Consider the following 23585-nt stretch of genomic DNA (forward strand, 5'->3'; position numbering starts at 1 on the left):
TTTTAGTGCTTAAATTTGCCTAAGAAAAAGCACTATCTGCCCACAGACACCACAGTCTCAAAGAGAAGAATCCATCGAAATGCATGCTAACAAGCCACTAACGGGATCGGATTACAAAGTGCAAAGAATAGTACCTATCACCCGCCCACGTCTGTGGCTGTTGCGCCACAGACACGGATTCAAAATAACCCCAACTCTTTGTTGTCCTAACAATACAGTGCTGATTAAAAGGCCTGCATAAGCCTGACATCAAAGGTGATTGAGCTAGCCACCAACATACAGACGCCAGGATTGCATGCCGACAGCCACACACCGGCCGCTCAATTATCCGCAGGTAGCGGTGCCACAGAGGTCCAATTATGAGCCTTTTATCCAGGCAATTTTAATATACTTTATTAAAGGTGGAGTTATTATGGCTTCTCTAGTCAGCCCTGACCTACAATTGATTTAATTGAAAGGATTTAGAATTCACTTTTTCCTATTACTGAGCACACTCCTTTGCTTTAATGACTCCCTCATCAGTATTTTTGTCACCACCTCACCTCCCTAAACTAAAAGTGGGTAACTCGCAAGCTTGCTACCGTTCCTCAGGCTATCATTTTAGCGAAATCGTGATCTTAATGTGCGTTACCCCTTACTATTACCACCATAGTAGGCAGTTAACCATCCACTGTTAATGATCAGCTGGACGGACGTTTGAAAAAAGCAATCAACAATGCCGACTCTTAACTACCAGCTGCAGTATGCAGCAAGTATCCGGTGCCACCAAAATTTCGTCCACGAACGTAAAGACCTCTCGACCGCACGCGCACAATTGATTGGCTTTTTTGATCTAAATTAGTGTATTAGCTTTAAAGTTGTTGCGGTTATTCATTTAACGGGTACGCTTTAGTAAACCATGGCTGACTAAATGGGAACATCCGAAGCCTCTCTGAACTTAGGCGTGAAGTGGGACAAGTATGGATTAATCCTTGGGACCTGCATATGACTACCGGCAGGATCAACCAAGTAGTTCGCATGCCATAGGCAGCAGCAACAACATCAGCAGCTAGCAGGTGAGCAAGTGACTGTACGAATGGCAAACCCAACTGTGTGTACACACAGACATGTGAGAGAGCGCACCCACAGAAGCGCTATCCACATGTTCTTACTCCCCCCCCCCCCTCCCCCAATGCCCACGCGCACATACACGTGCGTTGCATCCTTCCGAGATCGCTAGCGCAACGCACCCCACAAAATTACACACATCAGACAGACTGATAATAACGATGGAAGAGACTACCCTTAAAGAGCTCACGACAGAATCAAACCAGTTTAGCCTAGTCTAGTCCACCTCACCAATGTCAAAATTACGAGGTATAATGTGTCAACTGCTACTCCAATAAGTGAAAGAGTGAATAAGTATATTCACTTACCGAAAGTAGTTGACATTTGCAATTTGACTTTCCAATGCGCGGATGTTGGGGTATTATAACAATGAGACTGGATTTTGAAATTCCAAAAACTGCAGCAATTGTAGTTCTTCCCGCTCCTTCAAGTAAGCTTTTATCAGATTGCTTTCTCCGTAGTAAATAAGTAGCACAATGATGCCTTTTGATTAGATCGCCGATAATTTGATTCAATAAAAATATGCATGAGGTTCTAGTAATGCCACCCGTATTAATCACTCTCAAAAGTTAATTGGAGCGGTTAAAATCTTTGTGTGCCTATGGGGATATGCTTTCAATTTTCCTCCAATTTTCCTCTCTGTGTATACCTTATTTTTTTCCTGGCAAACAAAAGTTGGCCTTTAATGCAATCCACACTTGCCAATAGTGCGAATATTGCTCCTTTTCTTTTGAGTCATAGACACCGCTACTTTTTGCGAATTTCAGTAATATGCACTTTTATTCCCCAACCAGAACGTCAAAAAAATATATACTCTTCGACGTAAACATTGCTTCCCTTTATTGTACGAACCGGCTTGCAAAATCACAAATAGTATTTCATGCCTCATTTATGTAGAACCTATACATTTAACGCTACTAGCAGTTGTGAAATTACAAACTACAAACTCATTTGTTGCACCTTTAATCAGATTAGTCGACCTACTGATTAGATATTAGTGGCAATTATGATGTGCTTGCAGAAATGACAGATGATGAGCCGCAAATTTTCTGCTGTCATCACAGTAAGCAAATGCAGCAAGTGGTTTTACCATGCGTTTTTGTAATGTTTAAGGTGTTTCAGTGTCATAACACTCTTCCATGAGATTGTGTGATGGATCTAATGAAAGCAACGGCATCACGATAAGTTGAATGCCACTTAATTATAAATGAATAGAGACCATGACAACTGGCGCAACAGCCTTCGTAGATTAACATCAAGGATCTGAACGCTCTTGTCTCAAAATTATGCAAACTTAAAGGGACTATCCTAAAACTTGACTTGGGGGTTAAAGGTCGTGCAAATTGTGACTTGCACAATCTATTGGTTATATTATTTTTACTTGTTCCTCTTAGTGAATTATCTCTACCCAACTGAGCAAAAGTTGAAAACATTTCGCATTATTACCGTGGTCTGAAAGCACCGCCAAACGTATAGTAAAGCTGGCAAGTGCAAATATAAATATCGTCCGCATAACTTGCACAGATCGACCATCGATTGACCTTCACCTGCCTAAGTGTAATCGCTGCCCACTTGGTGCCAGGTGGGCCAATCGGAATAGAATGTGCTGCAAACTTGCATGGCCTGCAGACTTCTAACATTACACTGGTGTGGACATACAGAAGCTGGATGATGGTTGTCTTTGGCCTTTGTCTCCATTCCAGTGCCTCTTGTAAGCCAGGGCACGTAAGATCGCCCCCTCTGTGGATACTTCTAATTGCATATGGCATTTCTGTTCCTTTTTTATCAGAATAAATATGAGTTAGGTGTTGTGCTAACAAATTTGTAGTTAATAATTTCCCAAAGTATCCTTTCCATGCAGTAGATGACTTTGGTACCATTTCTCAGCACTTCAATTGCAGTTGATTTTCAACTTTTATCCACCACATTACACACCTCTACATGGTGACATTTCCCAGTACTTAGGCTCTTTCCTACAATCTTAGGTTCTAACCCTCATTCAACGAGTACGCTAGAAAGTTTTTCTACTACGGGTGAGTAGCATTTCGGTGCCTCAATAATTGCCTAGATTCTCGAACCATTTCTGAAGAGTTGTACTGCCATGCAAAAATTCTTGCTTACGACATTTGTTTAGTGCGTTACAGCTTATTTATTTAAGCCGTATTTTTAAAAAATGGTGACATGTGGCGATGTACACCATAAATACAGCCAGAAAGGTTGTACTCTTTACTTGTTTTGCATTGGTTAAGGAGATCCAGCCATCACTTCGCCGGATTTTACTCCATCCCTAAGTAAGTCATTGAATTTGCTAATTGATATTCTAAAAAATCTTTACACATTTTAAAAGTATTATGACTTTACTGATTAGCTGTCATAGTTGGCCATCACAAGGATAATTTCGGCTTACACATATTCGCGGTATTTCTTAACAAAACATAAGCAAATTAATCTTCCCTCATGAATTGCTGCACGTGTGACTTGATATGACTCGAGTCTGCTCAATTGTTTCTGAACAAATGGCAATTTACAGCTTTACATGACTAAACTCCATAACATACGAGATGGTTAAAGTGAAAACTCCTTACTAGCATTTAAAAGAACCACTGAATTTAAAATGGTTTAATAACTTGCAAAAATCGCTATTTGTAAAATTTCAGAAATTTTTGTTTGCATATGTCTTTACATTTTCCATTTTTAGAAGTAGCTCTCGCCGTATCGGTGACAATATGTACCCCCATTCTGCTGGTCATATTGATATGTATTTGTCGTTTCTGCTATGGGAAAAAAGGTATGCTTCTAAAGGCAGAAAGAAAATTGTGCCTATTATTTAATTAAAAAATAAGTTTTGAATATCCAGATGCTTACCAAATAAAGCATCACACTTGTTGTGCTTAACAGTTCTACAAACTTGACAGATGCTCACGAACATTTTACTCCTCCATCTTTTGTTGCACTTGTAATTGGAATAATGAGGAGTGAAAACAATTAGGCAAAGATAAAAATTCTTCTGCTTTTGCTAGATTGCTTACCTTACTTTCTATTTTATGGGGTAGGCTAGATGTGAACAAATCAAGCTTAGACACAATCGACCTTTTGACACGAAAAGAAGAAGAAAGTGGGAGCAGAAGATATCTGTAAATGGTTATTGTATATATGATTATACATAGTTTAACGACTTTGTCAATGTGCATATGTACATATTAATGAAGATCATTATAATCACTTATTCGTTTCCTCACAGCTTGGTAAAGGGTGGCCAGATCAGCATTTATCAATGCTGGATAGGATCACAATGGTTGTTTAGGATCATGGCAAAAAGTCCACTCAAAGTAGAGTTTGTTTCTACGATAGGATACTTATCCCTACAAGTATATACAACTGCTATAATTCGCTTGAATGGAAGACCGCGCATCAGTGGTATTTACAATAGGTCTTTATGCAAGTACAATCTTCAAGTATGCATATGTATGTGCAGTTTTGTAATGCTTGGCTAAGAATATCTTTTTTGCATTTTTTACGAACTATAAGTCCATTAGTACCCGATTTGGATCTAATACCGTTACCATTTAAACTTGCCCATATAGGTTGAGTTAATTCTTTCCAGGACGCAAATGATGGGATGGAATGAAGGACATGAGAAAGGATGGCCGCCTTCAATCTGGCTGCATCAGTGTAGTGTCGGAAGTCTGCAATGTGTACCTGTTACCTACACATGCGAATCAGATTAATCATTCTAACACAAAGTGGACAGTGTTTACATGCGATTGTATGATGATCAGTTGACATTTGGTCCGTAAAATTCATGTCATTAATAAACATACGTAAATTTAAAAGTGTTTTAAAAGTTTGCAATTGCACTTTCGGTCATTGTAAACGAAGTCTTTTGAATTTCAGTTCCACAGATATTTCAAAATGATCTTTATTGCTCAATATACGCAGTATTACCTCTCAGAGTTAAAAGTGAATTGCCACTGTAGGTTAAAGAGCAAAACACTTGAGCTAGGCATTATTTGACCACGTAAGTGAATAGCAAAAGTCTTTTCTTGCCAGTCTATGGTGGTCGTTGAATGGCATGCAGTGCGGCAGCCAATGTGATGGTGGGTAGACAACTTCTGCCTTTCTAGAAGAGGATGACACAACTACATATCTATAAAAGGATTATTTTTCTAGTCAAAGGTGTATTTTAGCAGATATACTTCAGTGATATTGAAAATTTCTATAAAAATATTCTGACGACATCGGTTTTAGTTGTATAAGTATATACATCTGGTTTGAGTGGTTTAAATAATTTATGCGAAATAAGCGAACATGCCGTAAAAGAGATGAAGGATCAAGTGTCAATGGGAATTTGAAGGTGATATGGTGTGTAATTTAAGTGTATACTTCCACAGCCTCTAATACCTATCTTTAGATTAACATAGAATATATAGACTGGAATTCAACAGCGGTAATACTTTAAAAAGAAAAGAATTCTGGCCACTTGTTTTTATCAAGTAACGGGTAAAAATCATCCGGATTTACAGACTTGTTTACCTTAATAAATGATCTGCATAATTATGCATTACACCTTCTTCATTAGTTGCGGGTTAATTCGAAATAATCGCAGCATTACAAGGGTTGCCAAATTTGCGTATACTGGAATTACCGATAATAAAATATGTTAAATAAGGCATGGAAACATGCGTTCTTTTGAAGCGTGATAATAAATACCTATGTATGGATTCACGACAGTCAGTCACGTAGGGAGAGCCTCGTGATTTTAAACGATTTGGCTAGTGCGCTGCCTATTGGATGAGACCGTTTAAGCCAATCGGACTAAACGGACACCCTAAGCGAATATGATGGGTAAAGAGAAGTGGGTGAGATTGAAGAAGATTGAGAGGATGTTTAGTCAGATTGCGCGGATCAATGACCATCTCTACTTGAGCAGTTTGGCGGCACTGACACCGACCCGACTGCAACAGCATGGCGTGACGCAAGTGATCTCCGCCATGGTGGAGGTGCTTCCACCGGAGCTGTTGGCGGAAGGTGGGCGGCGAACACGATCACACGTGCAGATTTGTGTGGAGGATATAGAGAGCGCAGATCTGAGTGTTCATTTTGACTCTGTAGCGGACCGCATTGCTCGAGAGGCACGGCGAGGAGGGCGCAGCCTCGTGCACTGCGTGGCTGGGGTGTCACGATCTCCCAGTCTTGTTCTTGCCTACCTTGTAAAGCATTCAAGCATGACATTGGCAGAAGCATACGATCATCTCCGCCGCCTCCGACCCTGCATACGTCCAAATCCGGGTTTCTGGCGCCAGCTTATCAAATACGAGGTAGAGCGACGTGGTGTGCCCTCGGTGTGTGTGGAGGGTAGCCTAAGTAATCCCTCCTCCCGTTCCTCTTCAACCGCGTCCACCTTAGTAAGGAATAGTCTTGCAAATACATGGACTTTACCGCGTTACCGTCATCAATGGAACGGATACCTTCATGGAAAATATTGACAGTCAACAGCAACAGCAAGTGCAACCAACAGAGGACAAACTTTAAACTATGATAGGCCGACTTAAGCCGCCAGCAAACTACCCACTTTCGTCAATCCTCACTGAAGAACGAGGAATACAAAGAATTCCTTTTATGCTGAGAGCAAATAAATAGTAATCTTGTTTTTTAGAATGCATTTTTTGACAGCGGTTTTATTTGGAGAAAAAGATGTCTACTAGTAGCTCCTAATTAAGGCTAATGGAATTTAGGACAAAAAGGCAATGATTGCAAAAGTTTTCATCCTATATAGATATCTGATGAGAACCAATTCCAGAGTACTATTGTATTTCTTCAGAATGAGTAGTATTAATTATCGTGCTAATCAAATATGTGCTAATTCATTTAATTTTGTAAGTTTGGCATTTTTTTTTTGTTTCGCAACAAACCCTTGTTTGTTTGGAGATAGAAGTAAATTTGAACTCTTGGGTACCTTGAACTCAATTAAACAGCAACTACCCTGAGATAATGTCCTCATTCCTTTTATTTTTTTACTAGAGCAATTATTGAAACAAATTTTGAAAACACTAGAACTGCATGCCAACTTTGTTTGCATATTTGTTTCTCCGCCAAATAAAATCCTCCCCATTATAACCTTGGGTTCAACCGCTTTTCCTGTCAATGTATTTAGCAAGATCGACACCACTACCCAAGGAATACAAAAACTGAATACACTGCAGTATTGCTTCAAGGGTTTCATACATGTATGTCTCTAAACCGTGCGTCGAAGCTGTTGTCACTACTTATTTAAAAGGCTATCTATCAATATAAGCCTATGTCAGCGAGTCTTACCACTTAGTTTTAGCCATTTAAATCATTTAAATAGGTTGTGGACAATGCATGTAACAATCATGAGATTCACCGGTGCTTGCTTAATTAAACACCCTAGCTTGAGATTTTTCGGAAATTTCAGCCTTAATGAGTGATTATTTACAAAAAACCTTTTGGAATGCAGTGAGTTTTATTCTGAGACACTGTTCGACGAAAATTTGGAAGAGCTTGTTTGATAATTGAAGAAGCTTGGCATAGTCATTTCGCAAATGGGAGATGTGGTATCTGATGCTCCTCTCTTTCGTATTAAACCATTGCTACGCATTGAAATAAAATGTAGAATTCTGGGCCTTTCCTAAAGACAGGATAAATTATATCATTAGGACGAAAAATGTATTAGCAACGTATAAAAGGACTGAAAGGCAACTGAAACGGCCTGGAGTCTACGCTGCCTGGCAGAATTACAATAGCAGAGCCTTTAGTGCCACATAACCAAAACAAAGGCCTTAACAAACAACGTGTAACAATGTAGCCTGTTTTTTATGAAACTTCAAGGAAATGTTTTAGTTCTCCTGAGGATATTCTGCCCCTCAGTATTATCTAATTTTCTTTTCCTCCTAATATATTGCTGACTAGATAGAGGGTGGTTATCAAACGAAGTTTATTAAATAAATCAAAATGTTGTCTTCTATAATTATTACTCTTCTACATAAATCTATTTAAATACATAGAGAGAATACCATGCACGATTTCACCAGGCCATATTTTTAATCACCCGAAAAGTGAGCTTTTGCAGTATCCCGTTCTAAAGTGGGGGAGTGTCTACTACTACTGCTAAAAGAGGTAGTATTTTGTGATGATCTAATGTTTATCTGTTACAATACTCATTATTTAAGCAAACAAAATGAAGAATTGTATTAGCATAAACGTATGACTAGAGGAGGAAACCTTAGAAATAATATAGGCGGAGGAATGCATTTGACGACTCTGTGAGCCAGATATATTCACTTAGGCTTACCTTAGTTTTAAGAGTGTTCGTGTTATTTCTATCCTTCTCCCAATTTCCAACCCGAAAATATTAACTGTGAGTTTTCTTCAGTAAATTATTACAATTGCATTTATTACAATAATCATTATAATTCTAAGTATATTCATTTTAACCCCTATTATTGTTAAATATTCAAAATTAAAGTTTCCTTTTATTGAGGTTTTCTGGCTCCTTTAAATGAGATCTCTATTTTGCTATACCTTTATGATGAAAGGTCATTAATTTTTCACTTATTTTTATAATACGCGCTCAATTTGTGTTTGTTACTTGACTTCCACCCTTTGTGTAAACCCTTTATCCTCCCATTCCTCCGAATCGAAAAATGTGGATATGAGAGTTTATTATGTTTACTCTTTCTTTCCATGATTTTTTAGCTAAAAGCAGAGCTAGCTGCCGCCATTTACATACTTTGTACTTTGTGGTGGTTTTATCTGAGAGAGGGATTTAAGTGAACCGCATAAACTCAATTAGACATTAAGCTGTCACGTAAGCTTGAAGGCTGACCATGGACTGAAAGGGGAATATGCGATCAGAAAGCGCTGTCTGCCATGTCGTGTAGGAAGCTAATCGAAACCTTTCACATTCCTGCCACGAAGACAATGTTGCCAACGTGGGAGTTGTCTTAAACTGGCAATCGACTCTGCCCAAAAAGTAATACCTCTTTATAAGGTTTGTTTATGCGCCATCTTAATTAAAATTTGTTATATCCAAAAGCCTCCTCCCCTTATACTACTGAAGTGTATAGTCTAAACGGTGAAGGACAGCAAATTGAATCACTGATTTTGGCTTGGGTAAAATGACTTTCGGAACAGTAGGGCAAATGAATGTCTCTCACTAAAAATTATTCCCCTATAATTCCTAGAATTGCCCCTTGACAGCACTCATTCATGCGTGATGATGCGTACCTCAGCCGCATCAAGTAGACATGAAACTTGAATCGGAGATTTGGTAGACGCTTAAGCTCCTTCAAGTAACCGATCTACCTTAACCACTGCTACCAACTGACTGCTCTGAGTAGGGCAGATCTTATCAGGGCCACCCATCAGACTGACTAAATATCTTTTGACTGACGTGGGGGATTCTACACAGTAGCGCTACATGCGTTAACAGATCTGAAGGCAGGTTGTTAAAGTGTTAAACTCTGAACCAGAGGCTAGGTTACTCGTCCGGTTTAGTCATGTATACTTATAGTGACTATTCAACCTTGGGCTTATAATACTTATTAGCACACCTAAAGATTAACTTTACCCAATCAGAAAGAAATGTGGAAGTGTATGTTTTCTAGGACCATCAAAAATTATTTTCAAAATTGCAAATATCTAGAGGATTAAATAGGAACATTTATCTGAGGTTCCAAGTAAACGCAACGGCAGCAATGTAGCTGTCGGTATTTAACGACCGGAATTTCATACAGCTGGCGCTGAGGGACGCACAAAACAAATAGCTGCTAAATTTAATCCCTTTTCAAAAATATCCGGGCAATGCGTTTTACAAGTGGCATTAATTTTATGGAATAGCATCCAGAAATGCCACGAGAGGTGCAATCATACTACACACGAATTGGCGAAGGAAATTTCATTTAGTAATGGAATAAAGCCTGATAAGGATTGAAATAAGTCAAATCTACCGAAAGTTTTAGAATAAAAATATCCTGCTAAAGTAATGACATGTGCTAAAATGATTACTGTCAAATACGAGGAAAATTTAGGTGCATTATTGCCTGTCTGTCTAAAGATGAATTGACATGAATCATGTTCTGTAGTTATGGGCAAAAGAGGCTTTCGTATAATTGTTTATGTGTAAGAAACATGACGTCAAATATGATTATGCGTACGATTAAATGGGGATTTACATATCAAACATCCCCAGAAAATGTTCCCATTTAGAGTCTACTAATCTATCATTTTCATGCTTAGCTCCTCAAATTTGCATAACACCTCGAATTCCTATTCTCTTCCATTTCGTCAGGCTGACCAACATTAAGTGCAGGCAGACGTTAAATGTGTTAATGATCACTGCAGGCTCAAGACTTGCCGAAAGACTGCAAATACGTGAGAGGGGAATAGCTTCATGTTTCAATCCACTGCCAGTGCCCCATCAAACTCACACTTAAAATACAATGTGGAAGTTTTCGCCAAAGTTTGATTTACTTGCTATCAAAGATTTAGCCTGATTAGAATTAAACTTACCCACATAAGCAGCAATTTTTGTCATCCCTAAATTGCAAAACCCTTTAAGTCAATTAACATCTCATTTTTACTGTCCATGCTCTAGCCAGTTCAGGTGGTAGGTCTGAGAAAACCAAGCAATAGATTAACATGGTGTGCTACGGTCAAATGCCTGTCATGAATGGCAAAACTCCATCTTGGTGTCACAGCCTAGTCTGCCTTAAGTTACTCTCTATCATCGAGTTCTTTAAGAAATGCAACTCATTTTCAATACCATGGTAAATTAACATGCCCTCTGAAACCTCATTTAGCTTATCATAAAAGATTTCAAAGCAAATTTTCTATGTGGAACTTCACTCCAGCCAGGTTGATTAGGCCCTTGGTAATTGGAAAGGAATATATTTTTAGTATTTGCACGATACGATTTTGTTAACGTCGCATATTAAATTACATGACCACCTTTTGTGTCCCTTTTTTATAGAAATTTTGCTTGCGTAATAAAGGTACTTAAAGAAATCAGTGTTTACAACGTCTATAGGGCACTCAGGAGGCCATATTGGTGGTAGTATAACAATTTTGGGTTGGCTTATTTTAAAAGAGGCACCCTATCTGATTTAACGTGAAACATGCTCCTCGTGAGTACCCTACGCGTAGTTAAGCGGGTAAGGAATTAGCTTGAAAGTGCGTACAGTCAGGACTAAAATACGCAATGCACTGCATAGATAGGTCGTATTAAGCAATAGCTTGCTTAAGCTAACGCTATCATTGCTAAAAAATATTTTGCATTCACCTCATGACAACCTGTGCCTTTTGTGCGGTGCAGTATGACTGTTTGTGCCACCGTAACATTTGAAATGTTCTTCTATTCTGCCTACAGCTTAGGACTCTTGGGTCGAGAAGATAGCTAGAGGACGATATTTTATATTTGGGTTATTCGGAGAGAGGAGGGAAGGGTTGCAGACTGCCAAAGTTTTAAGCTTAATCAGTGTTCGTCTCCACTTTAGGGATTGGTGACAATCCACCAGTCACAAAGTTGGAGTACTTTGATGGCATTTGGCCTAAAAAGCATGTTCTAGTCAATCATTTTTGCATACTAAATACTCAATGTTAATCACGTAGACCGGTAGATAAAGTTTCAAATCGCTAATATCTCTCGAGCATCACCTGTCATCATAATTTGCTTCATACTGCTAGATAAAAGTCTAAGGGATTATCCTGTACGAAACTAGCCAAACACAGCTGAAAAGATGAATTCAGAGACACTTCTTCAGATATTTTGCTAATTTAATGTTTGAATAACGGCTCGTTTTCTCAAAAAAACGTAATATTACTGTGTTTGATAGGCAAACTTCATTTTGCATGATATTTGAGTTAGATAAAGATAACTCGCTTCAAAAGTGCTTAAATTTAGTAGCTATCACCTACGCGAAAACCTGTACATCCTATAAAAAAGGAAAGTCGAATCAGATATGGAATCTGGGGTTCCTTCTTAAGTACCAATTAAAGTTATGACCGCTTTTAAATGACCAGCTTTTGTCATAATGAAAGAAGGTTTTTTTGTTCACCAGTGGTTTGTCGCAGAGTATCAAATGAGACTACTTTGACAAGTCATTAATTTCAAAAAGCAGGATAATTTATTTTTGTTTGTAATGCTTTACAAATAATATTATACGTCTGCCTTACCTTCTCTAAATCATTTCGACATTGATCTGAATATCTGCAGTCGATGTTCATCATCTTGATTTAGCACTGTCATTTTCTGTTTCCTTAGTTAGACGAGGTTAAATCAATAGCTTGAAAGCTTCCATTTTAAATATTTTTTTTCACCTTGGATGTAGTGATCTAAGAAGCGCCTATTAGCCCTTTAAAGGATCCAGTCAATGGTTGGTTCTCCTCATCACCTTAAATTGCGGTCCTTCAGTATTATACGGCACTTACTACCTCTGTCCCATTCATTATATATTATCCAGCTAGGCGCTTTTACAAGTAGTTAGCCGATCCTACAAAAGTTGCGGGCTATACCACTGACCAAACTAATTTCATCAAAAATATTTACTTCCCAAAGTTTAATCAGCCATGTTTGCAATAATTTAAAAAGCTCATGTTAGCTAAAATTTTTCCCTTTTCAAATTAAATTTCAATGCGATCAAAATAAAGAGCTTATACAGGGGTTGATGGATCTTACAGCAAATTAGACATACATGCAAGTTCACAGAACATCTTATGGGATCTTCTTTTGCCTTTCTTACCCATGTGTTTAGGCGATTTTCAAGCTTTGCATGCTATAATTAGGTCATGTTTATCTTCTGTGGATTTGGCATGTAGGAATGTACTTTTTGACAGATTATGATTAAGGGGATCCCGTTTGGTCATGCAGCCACATGGTGACAATAATTAAAAGTGGTTATTTTATGGAGCGGTTGTACTCTTTTAACCAATCGGAATTGATTATTTATTTAAAGGACAAATTGCATTTCTGACTATTCCCCTTTATCTATATATTTTTGTTTATTTTTCCTTTTTTAAATAATCTTAAAAAAAGAATTTGTATTTCTTAAGTAAAGTTGGATTCAAAAAAGCTGTTTATAAATTCATCTCGGATAACACAGCTTGTATCTTCTCTATTACGACTGCTTATTTTATTAGTTCCGATCTATCTCTAGTTGGGTGCGACATTCTGAAGGATCATGGCCTGTCTGAGGTGAATCAAGTAACAATTAAACCGATTCTCTTTACATCATTGCAAATTTCGATGACTTCATAAACGTTAATTCTGTCTATTTGAGACCGACCGCCATTCACCCAATGTTACTTGTTCACTTTAAGTACTGATTCGTGATAAACATTCACCTCAATTCCATTATCAAGACCTGTCATCCAGGAACCGATAAATGTTGGACAAATCATGGCGGTACACTGTGACGCAGTAGCATGGTTAATGACCAATAAGCTTAAACACATGGGAATAATAAGGTAGAACCCATCCAAACGGAATTGCTGAGTGGGTGACGCAAGAAGACGAGCTCAGTTATCACTATTGGGAGAAAATGTAGAAGAGAAATGCTAATGAAAACTTGATTGATTTATATTTGGCGCTTACAAACGCTTGCAATATCCCAGACTGGTTGATAAGTAAATGTTACACTCCTATTCCCAGACCTAATTAAATCCAAAAATCTCTAATAAATGATAGAAATATGAATTTCTAAGTTATGGGCTTATCCTTGTCGATCTGCAGAACACTCAGCGCCACCAACTTTATGAGCAAAGTACGCAAGTCCATTCACTCATCTGTGAGGCAAGCGGCCGCACATGCTTAATAAATTCAGTCTTAAGCTTCATGCTTGGATACTAAAAAATTTCCAATTCTCATAATTACATTTGTGCGTGGTAAGTGTCAAATGCCCTTTGTTACTAAGACTTAGAGCTCATGTCCAAGCGGCCACGGCTGAGCGTTGGTATATGTATGGACTATGTGGTGATAAAGGCATTACAAAGTATACAAAACTTGTAACTATCTGCAAAAGAATTTAAAACAGAGTGCTATAATGGAACACTTAGTCGTGGTAAGGTATTTTAAAGACAATTGGAAAATCGTCTGCATCTAATGATATTGGTTATGGATGATCAAATTTAGCCCAAAAAATTTGGTTAGTTCGGTGAGCTAAAATGCTGCTTTTAAAATTCCTTTAGTGAGAAAGTCGAATATGGCCATCTACTCCTATTTGGGATTCCAAACAAAAAGTTTTATGCACTTGGATTCTCTAAGACCGCTTTCATTTTGACCGGTGTAGCCGTACAAAAAATATTATTCAAAATCGCAACTTCACATGTGTTAGATAAACAGTGGAATGAGTAAATTTATGTGCTGAATTTCAATGCCGAAAAGCAAACGGGCTGTACTGCTTAAGCTTTGTTTAATTCATTTAAAAGCTCGGAGATCCTGATCTGACTTGTTGGATGTGAAAATGGTCGACTAAAGCATAGTTCTTCCACTATGATTTGAGGCTCTGTTGTAAATAAAAGGGACTGAACTGTCAAGGTCAGTCAGTATCTGACAGACATCAAAAGGGTTGCCTATGAAATGGCCTTGGCCTAAGGATACTAGAGTTGACTTTCTCAACTCAGACACAAACAGAGGTTTTAGGAGTTTAAAATTTAAAAACCGTTAATGTGGTTATCAGTCACCAAAGCAAAAATCACCAATTTAGTGAGTGAATTGAGGCTTATGCTCAGATTAAGTTTGCAAAAATGAGACGACCTTGGCTTATGTACCATTGCATTTGTCTTCAAAAGGGTAATTTAAATTTACAAATTGTGAAATTCAGTATTCGTTAGTTATTTAACGACAAACCCAAATGAAGGCATCCAGCTTATACGTTTCGCAAAATGGGAGTTAGGTAAGTAAATGATGATGCTTCTTTGTCTGATGGAATAACAAATGCTAGATTTGCAGAGAATATCCACAATTCTAAAAGAACTATCATACTTTTGTGTTTTAGAGGTAACAGACTGGGAAATGACTCTTTCATTTTTACACTTGTTTCCCGAACATTCTAGTCCGCTTCACTATTTACACACAAGTTCAATTCTCATTGGTATATTTTGAATGGAGAAAAGCTCTAAGATCACCTACATATCAAGGCCAAACCAAAACAGATAAATTTGCGAGAATATTAACAGCCCGAGCACACCAGTACTGCAGGTTGGCAGGAAGGTGCGAAGACAATGTGGTCCATGCTCCTAGTGCAAACGTGTGATCGGCATTTTACTTAAGTCTTCGACATCCTGATTATTCTGGTTAGCACCTCGGTACCACCCGTTACCACAGTGGAACATACGCAGCGGTATAAAACAGATGCCTTGCCTGAGGTGTTATCTCATTGCTTTACCAATGCTGCATACCTCGTTAATTAAATTTATTGGTGGGCTTACAAATCGAAAACATTCTATTTTCAGTTATGGCTGCACAATTTGGAGGTGGTGTGTTTATTCAAAGGTCACGTCAAAGGGACACATGTTTAATGGTTATTTTCGAAAATCTAAGGTCCTCGGTATGTTCCGGTCCTGTTTACTGCAAACCTTAAGCAAAAAAGGAATTACGAGCGGAAGTTAACGTACTATTAAATATGCTTAAAAGTGCGCGGGTGATTAATGCGGTTGTAGTGATTTGAATTTGTAGCAAGACAAAATAGTGTGGGAAAACATACTATTTACTAATGTGCAGAAGGATTGGAGGGCTACTGGCACGGCCCGAAGGTCATACTGAAGGGCGAAAGGGCAATCTGCTGATTCAAGTGCTTCAGTGGCCTAGTATAGAGTTTGATGAAGTGCCAGCTAACCGCAAGGACCCTGTGGCCTACATTGGCTAGACTTCAATTTTGGCTGCCATGCAACTGTAGAAATTAAAGCTAGAAAAGGTGGTCACCAGAACACGAATAAACAACAACATTTGGCAGTCTTCTTTTCTTTCCTCATCCTTTTTTCTGCCCTAATCAATCTCATCTTGATCTTGAGGAGAACAAAGCCTACTTTCTGACCGATTGGGTTTCCGGGCCACTTGCTATTAGTAATGCATATTACTCATCAGCAAAGAAATCGGCTCATTTATTCGCCAAAATAACTGCTTTTCAAAGCAGCATGAGGTAGCACTAAGTAGCTGCAATAAAGTTTCAGGACATCAGAACTAAGAATGCACTTGCACTTTTGTGACAAGAAAATCCATCAAAATAGTTCTAAAATCATTACAATTTTGCGGCTGTAAAAGATTTAATATGTCAGTGAGACATGGAATGACTAGAGTGAACAAACCACAGATAGATTGCTTAGATGGAACAGAAAGCAAATTAATAAATAGAAGACTGCATTACATCATGGACTTAAGAGAATAAAGGAAACTTATTTTTAGACCTTTTTCTGTTTAGATACATTAATGTATATCCAACAGATCCAACTGGCCAGTAAATGAGATCTAAATATTTGCGCAACTTTTTTGTTTGTATGTTGTGTACCAGAATTTTTAAGTAATATATTCGAGGACCTTGGATTCCACAAGTAGTACCTTTATTTTTCAGTAGAACAACTAGGCAGCCTCTTCCCTCCCAAATTCACTCTCCTTCATTTGATTTTGCGATCGGTCCCGGGGGAATACATAAGATTGTTGTACTAATATTCTTGCTACTACAACAGGTATAAGTAACTTGAAGTAGCTTTCATCATTTGGACCACTTACTTTAAAAATTGGTTCAGCCAAAATATTTCATAGCATACTAAGAGCATCCAAATTGAAAAAATACCATGTTTGCGTTAGGAACGATCTAAAATTATCCTAAGATATCTGTGACAGCAATTGCTTAATCACTTGGCTTAACTGATTAGATAAAAATGGAAACGAGGTAAGAATATCTATATTTATTTAGCAGTATATGTGGCACACAATTACCCCTTTAGATTGAATGTGTGGCAGAACACTTTAAGACGACAAAGTGTGATTTTAGTGTTTTGAACACTGAGAGTGTGGCGGATAATCTAGCTTTAGAATGAAAATGTTGAGCTCACCTTCTAGAGTCCACTCTCTGAGACAGTACAAATTTAAAGATGATAAATTGTAAGGAAATTTTGGTGCAAGGAATGATTTTACCCTTTCGATATTACCATTTCGTAAATTTTAGACAGATCTTCCACGTGCATAACTAAAATGCAACAATCAATTAAAAATTAAACCAAAATGGAGTATCACTTCCATCATAACTGTGATAAATACGGTATAATCTGTAATTTAATAAAGAGTCGACAAATGTTTAACATAGGGCAAGTATTAAAATTATATCATTTATTTTGTAAAATTATGGAATGCCTGCAAGTGGATATCAAAGAACTGAAAGTCATTTGCAATATGGAAGCAATTTAGGACCGATAGTCTTACTAGAATTGGCATTGGAGCATCTGCGAAGGTGGGGCAATGCATGAAGCACATTAAAGTAAATTCTAAGTGAGATTTGATGCAGTTACTTTAGGAAATTTTTTTGCCTAATTTTTTCGAAATTTTCATGCCCTATTACTGATCTGCAAAGTGTTCTTGGAATGAAAGCCACCCCCATCCCTAGCCCTTCCCACCGAAGTTGTAAACGCAAGCCGTCCAACGTATTCCAGAAGACATGGGGCCACAAATGAAAGTTAATGAAGGTACTCTACAAATTACAGCCAAAAATAGCGAAAAAATGCTTTCTAGCTATTTCAGTTTTATTTTCTAGATATGCTTGAGTATTCTCTCCAAATCCGTTTAAATTAGGTCAAATAAAGAGCGACCTATGTCAGCTATGGACCCAGTTCCAATAGCTTTGACGTCTTCCTTACTTCAGTATGAATAAAAGCTACTGACGTGTTGTAGCTGTAGCCAGCCATTTAAAGCCGCAGTCTTTCGAATAGCACTGCTTACGCTCGGTAATTGTGGGAGAGAAGAAATTGCGTGGGGCCCAAAACATCTCATCCGTATTTTCATTAATGAAATTTTGGTCTCTTCTGTCCCACCAGAGACCAGAGAGCTTAAAATGAAAGCAAGTAATCCATATCTTAAACTACTGAGGACACAGACTTTGAACATCATCTGACATTAGATAACTATTAAAAGCTCAAGGAACCAGTACAAAGACAAAATGGAGCTGTTGAAATACTTTGATCGCAACCGAGAAAGATTTATAAAATCGTCGCTTTTGACACAGCTAAAGTCAGGATTAACGGCAAAAATGTGAAAAGTTGTGTTTACATTGCATTACCATTCCCATCATAAATTACCAGATAGAGTGGAAGAGATCATTCGAGGAACTACCCATTATTTAAATTAATTCAAATGTGATTAGACTTAAAGCAAAGTGTAAGTAAAATGTGAAAAAAGAGAAGAAGAACCATGGCAGATAAAAAGCATGAGTGATTTGAGTTGGCTATAGGAGTATTATATTGGTTAGATTGCAGAGTCCTACAAGGTGGAACAAAGAGTCGTGTTAATTCGTAGAGGATGGCAAACGCAATCTGCAGGCTGCTAGGTCAACCCCAGAGATCAAAATGTGCTATTTGCTGGTAACATGCCAATCACGTTTAAGGTAGCGTGTTAAACCCTCTTTTAGTTGTAGACCTAAAATATGCTGCTATAAAACCGATCTAAGCTCATCCGGCCCCTTAGATTTGCTATTGTAATTTACTACGAATAAGAGCAAGTAGGATTTTCAAGGGTAACACGAAGGGATAAAACAGTTTACTGAGTTCTTATTTTCAAGTGGCATTGCAGTGGTAAATGCAACATTCTTGCATTCTTGCATACCATACCATTTACGAATTTATTTAGGTGGTCACCTACTACCACTAGGTAGTAGGTAGGGTTCCGCTATTGGAAGGTAGCTGAACCATATTATCTTGTTCTCTAGGGACAAAATATGCACGCACAGTGCATAGCCCTCTTTGTTTATCTTTCAGTGAATCTTCAGGATTCAAAGCTAGCATCCATATCCCATAGTATCGTAGTTTAAGGAATTAAGGTAGCTATGCGTATGAATGTGTCGGAATTGCCTGAGAGCTTCAAACAACACTCCCTGTAAAGTTTCGAAAAGATTTCATATTTGTGGCTGAATTTCAAACATTCTACAAATTTGGATTCTCATTTACCCCTGCCTGACTGAGTGCACTAATCGTCACTTGCTTGAAGAGTTGGGCCCCAGTGATCCGATATTTACTTGGTGTAGAGAACCCCACACTGGACTTACCGGTGTTCCATTAACAGGTAGCAAAGGTAGCTTACAGCTGTCTTGACAGGACCCCACCTGCATAACACCCTGACAAATAATTTGCCCCTTCAAGTGCGCAGTGGTCAAAGGTGCGTATACTTAGGCATAAAACTATATGCAGGAATTAAATGATGCTAAAGAGATTGAGTCTTAGGAATGCGAAAATGCACAGGCAAATGCGTTCGCATTTCACCTTTAACAATATCAATTACTCTGATAACTACTTACAAATGACAGCTGGGTTCCCCATTTCATGCCCTCTTTATATCTCTGTTCCTCAATATAAGTTGACAAAATATAAACAGTGTGCAAAAATCGTATACACCTAAAAATAAAAAGGTAAATGAGACACAGATCGCATATTATTGGATCTATCGTATATTTAGAAATTAATTTTACGCAACACTACTCATATTTGCACTTTTTATTAATCACTCAAAAACTAGTTTTAATTGGAAAAAGTTATTTATTCCATGAATGCAGGACAAAAATTGAGTTGAGTGAAAGACCATTCCTAGATGCAAAGGAGGATTGACAGAAGAGTGGTGATGGCCACAACTGCACGAATGGAAGGGAAAAGGAGAGGAGCGAGAGAAAATGTAAGTAAGCACCACTACTGAAGGTAATTGACATGGGAAGGTGTGGGCGAGCTAAGACGCTTCAGCTTGAATTTCAGTTAGGTAGGAGTTTTGCACGATTAGGGGTCTCGTCAACGAAGCAGTGTGCGGCCTGCGTCCGCATCGAATAGCCTGCCGCCAGGTCCATCCAACGCATCAGGGTGATGCGTAGATAGTTCGCATCAAACTCTTACGCTTTCTCTTCCTCCACCGTCTTCGCTATCGCTGAGTCCACCGAGAAATAATCACAGCCGCTCGTAGAGAAGGGCATACATTTTACTTCTGGCGATACCACTGCCTTCAAAATAGTGAAGGAACATGAGGTAAGTATTTTTGACACACTTCTCCATGCAATCATGTATGCGCCACCATTGCTGACCAGCAACTTGAACACGGCGCCCGAATTAATTCACGTTCTTTCATGCCTATTTCCAGTGGCATATCACGTTTGTCACTTACAATTGACTGTTAGATCGCCATAATGACAACCATAACAAGCAGTGACGGCAGTTTGCACAGTTATATGCGCCAACCGTCAATTGGTCCATCTTTGAAAAAGCACATCATCATTTCACTAATGATACTCTAAATTGTACAGAGTAGGTTAAGAGTGTTGCGTTTTCCTTTTTAACTTTTCCTAGAAAAAGTACAAAAGGCTGAGAAGTCGAAGACTAGAGAAGTGGGAAACTTCTGACTACCCCTACAATTTTTTTGGATGGAGTAGTTGAAGTGAGAACGAATGCTAACATAGTCCTGAAGTGCCAGCCCGAAGGTGCGCCGGGAGCCATAAATTCAGCGTAACCAATAAATCAACATCTCTCTTCAAGTCATCTCTGTAGGGGTTAACCAGATACAGTCATAGCGGTTTGGTAGACACATAACTGTCCGATGCCGACATTGTTGCGATCGGAATTATGAAGAATGAAGCAAGAATTCTAGATCAAATTCATGAAATGACTGTGACTGATATAACCGCCTTCACTCCTCTGACTCATGTCAGTGAAACATGTACCACGTAGACGACTAGATACTGGACGAGGAGGTGTAACTAAGCAACCATACTAATCAGACACCCGCTATAGCATTGTGAGGGAGAAGACGTTAGTTAGAAGTCAATATAAAGCTTTACAACTGTAGAAGTCATTTGTGGAGTAGATTAAAAGAAAATTAGATCTGGTTGTGCTAGTCATAGACCTGGTTATCGAAAGCTTAACTTGCAATGACAAGGTGGCTCTTTGTTTGGCAAAGCGCATTCTGTTAATTTGGCTGCAAGGTGTAAAGCGAAAGGAGAGGTGGCCTTGGTAGACGCTGGCCTCTACGCCACATAACTACATCGATGTTGGCGACGACTAGTGGCAGGCAAAGGACATGAAGGGTGCTCCAAAAAGCCAAACTCACGAAGAGGAGGAAATATCTCCTATAAAGTCCTATTTGTGTGCATTGAAGAAGTGCACAAATGGCTGTAGAATTCTGCTGGACAACAAACGCAGCGAGTCAAACTTCTTTTTTGTTCATTCTTGCAGTCTTTGTGCCTGTGTGCATGTATCTCTTTGGTGGTGCAGATTTAGGTTGTTCCATCAATACGGTAATCCCCATTTATTTACCTCTTCACCATCTTCTCATTACGAGAAGGCGATGGACAGTCACCCTCAGACTGTCGACCTGTTCCTTACTATCTCCACTCACATTAGACAAACAGGCTGCTTTTACATTGGTTACCGGATGACTGACTAACCGACAAATAGATTGATAGACCTGCGAAGCGCAAACGATTAATCTGTCTCTGATCCGTGCAATCATGCCACCACATATCATTTCCCCTTTCTCAAATCCACATATACACTCACACATTTCAGCACCATCCAGTGATCCGACTATATAGAGCTCCCAACTTCCAAAATCAACTACAAAGGAGGCTTTTTTATTTTCCTGAATAACGATAGGGTCACTAAGACCTATCGTGAAATGAGTCAATTTACAGGCAGTGAACTCAGCCAACTTTCAAAAAAGCCTACTTTTTGCCTCAAACTTGAGTGTCTGAAATTTTAAAGAGCGTTTATGTAGGATACTGATCGTAGATCTCCTCTTCCCTGACCCTCATACTCTTAGAACACTAAAGCTGATTCGGTTTCTTCATGTTGGTTGAGATAAATTATGGGGAGAGCAAGTATGTTGTTGTCGAAAATCATGAATGGAAAAGCTACTTTACGCGTTATAAATTCCTCCGACAAATCACCAAAAGTCGTAGATAAAGGTGCACAACTCCTCATTCCAGTTTGTGTCTACAGAAAGTGCTCTAAACTAAGCTTCGGCCCTCTCCCAACAGAGAAGAGTAGGTTTATCCCAGGAGGCGGACTTCTTTGCTTCCCTTTAAGAATGTCTAACCCTGTGAAGAAAAAACACTTCCCTCTTTTTCGATCCATTGAGAGACATTCCACGTTGCGTTTTCCATTGAAAGCAGTAAAAATTGGTGAAATCCTTTTGGCTACTGAACGCGTCAGGTGATTGTTCACAATCCAGCGCTTTAGTGATGAATAGATGTGAAACTTAGGGGTAGATTGCATTGAGGAGACATAAACAACCCTCCTCCGCCACGTGTTGGGGGGAAGAGGGGGCAACAGAGGGTGCGGTGTCCGACGAGAGGACAAATTCGTCCTTCTTCTGCTGCTCTGTGGGCACTCAGGCACTTGAGGCTGAAGGTCCTCTTCTCTTGCCCACGAGTGCGCTCTCCTAGCAAGACGGTCGTTAAATACATGCTTTACTTTCTCCCCTATGGGTGGGTAAGCGAAGACCACACCTCCCTCACAGTTATGAAAACATCCAGACACAAACAATTTAGCTCCTTGCCTTTCTCCTCCAAGATTTTAGCGCTCATTACCATTTCTAAGTGATCCGTGATTGGGTTGCTGTCAAAGCCCTCTGTAAATATAAGTGAGACTTCTAGTAAGTTCCAAAAACAAAGGCTGCAAAAAAAAGACCCACGTTTTGAAGAGTTTTCTGGCACTTTCCTGAGTTGACTCTTCACTCATGCCCTCTAAAATGGCTGATTGCCAAATGTGAATCATTTTAGATTGTTCTGACTACCGCTTTCTTAGAGTTAAGTGTTACTTGTAAGATTAGTCTTTTTCGGCGACATTTGGGACTGATCAAAATAAACGCCAGCATGAGAAAGGCCATTATTTTAAAATTCTAAAGTAAAAATAAGTATCTTTTGATAAAGCGGGATAGGCAAAATGGAACGACGCTGTTTATAAATACACTGACAGGGTGGTTAAGTTAGTTTCCCACTGTCTTCTTTAAAATTTAGCTTATTGCTTGAGTGGTGTCAACAGTGTGCATTCAAACAAAACCGGAACTCCTGATGCTACAAATGCATAGTGGAGGAAGTGTATTTTCCTCTTCTGATGAAAGGCGATTTCAGTGTAGTGGCATTTGATGTGGCCCTTCTGAACCAACCCTACACCAGAGCGTTTTACTTTGTCCTCGAGACTAATGTTGAATCATCGCGCTTCCGAGGCTTTCACATTGAAGTGTTTTATCCGCAATGCAGCGCAGGCAGTGGTTGTGGAGAACC

The 23585-nt window shown here is 38.8% G+C and overlaps 3 protein-coding genes across 3 annotated transcripts; 2 read left to right on the forward strand and 1 right to left on the reverse strand. All coding sequences in view use genetic code 11, as the record gives it.

The window, feature by feature from the left end:
- Window positions 1-1449: 1449 nt before the first annotated feature.
- Window positions 1450-4835, forward strand: EGR_09804 (hypothetical protein; the record flags this gene model as incomplete). Its single annotated transcript, XM_024499053.1, has 7 exons — window positions 1450-1537; window positions 2502-2557; window positions 2632-2818; window positions 3093-3140; window positions 3357-3402; window positions 3806-3895; window positions 4712-4835. 7 exons carry the CDS (start codon window positions 1450-1452, stop codon window positions 4833-4835), a joined length of 639 nt encoding a protein of 212 aa, XP_024346532.1.
- Window positions 4836-5990: 1155 nt separating this feature from the next.
- Window positions 5991-6639, forward strand: EGR_09805 (Dual specificity protein phosphatase; the record flags this gene model as incomplete). The annotated part of the gene is made up of 2 exons (XM_024499054.1): window positions 5991-6471; window positions 6518-6639. The coding sequence occupies 2 exons, from the start codon at window positions 5991-5993 to the stop codon at window positions 6637-6639; spliced, it is 603 nt and encodes a 200-aa protein (XP_024346533.1).
- Window positions 6640-13425: 6786 nt separating this feature from the next.
- Window positions 13426-15149, reverse strand: EGR_09806 (hypothetical protein; the record flags this gene model as incomplete). Its single annotated transcript, XM_024499055.1, has 3 exons — window positions 13426-13487; window positions 13718-13796; window positions 14997-15149. 3 exons carry the CDS (start codon window positions 15147-15149, stop codon window positions 13426-13428), a joined length of 294 nt encoding a protein of 97 aa, XP_024346534.1.
- Between the last annotated feature and the right edge of the window lie 8436 nt (window positions 15150-23585).

The sequence above is a fragment of the Echinococcus granulosus genome (genome assembly GCF_000524195.1).
Source record: "Echinococcus granulosus chromosome Unknown EG_S00168, whole genome shotgun sequence".
Lineage (NCBI taxonomy): Eukaryota > Metazoa > Platyhelminthes > Cestoda > Cyclophyllidea > Taeniidae > Echinococcus > Echinococcus granulosus.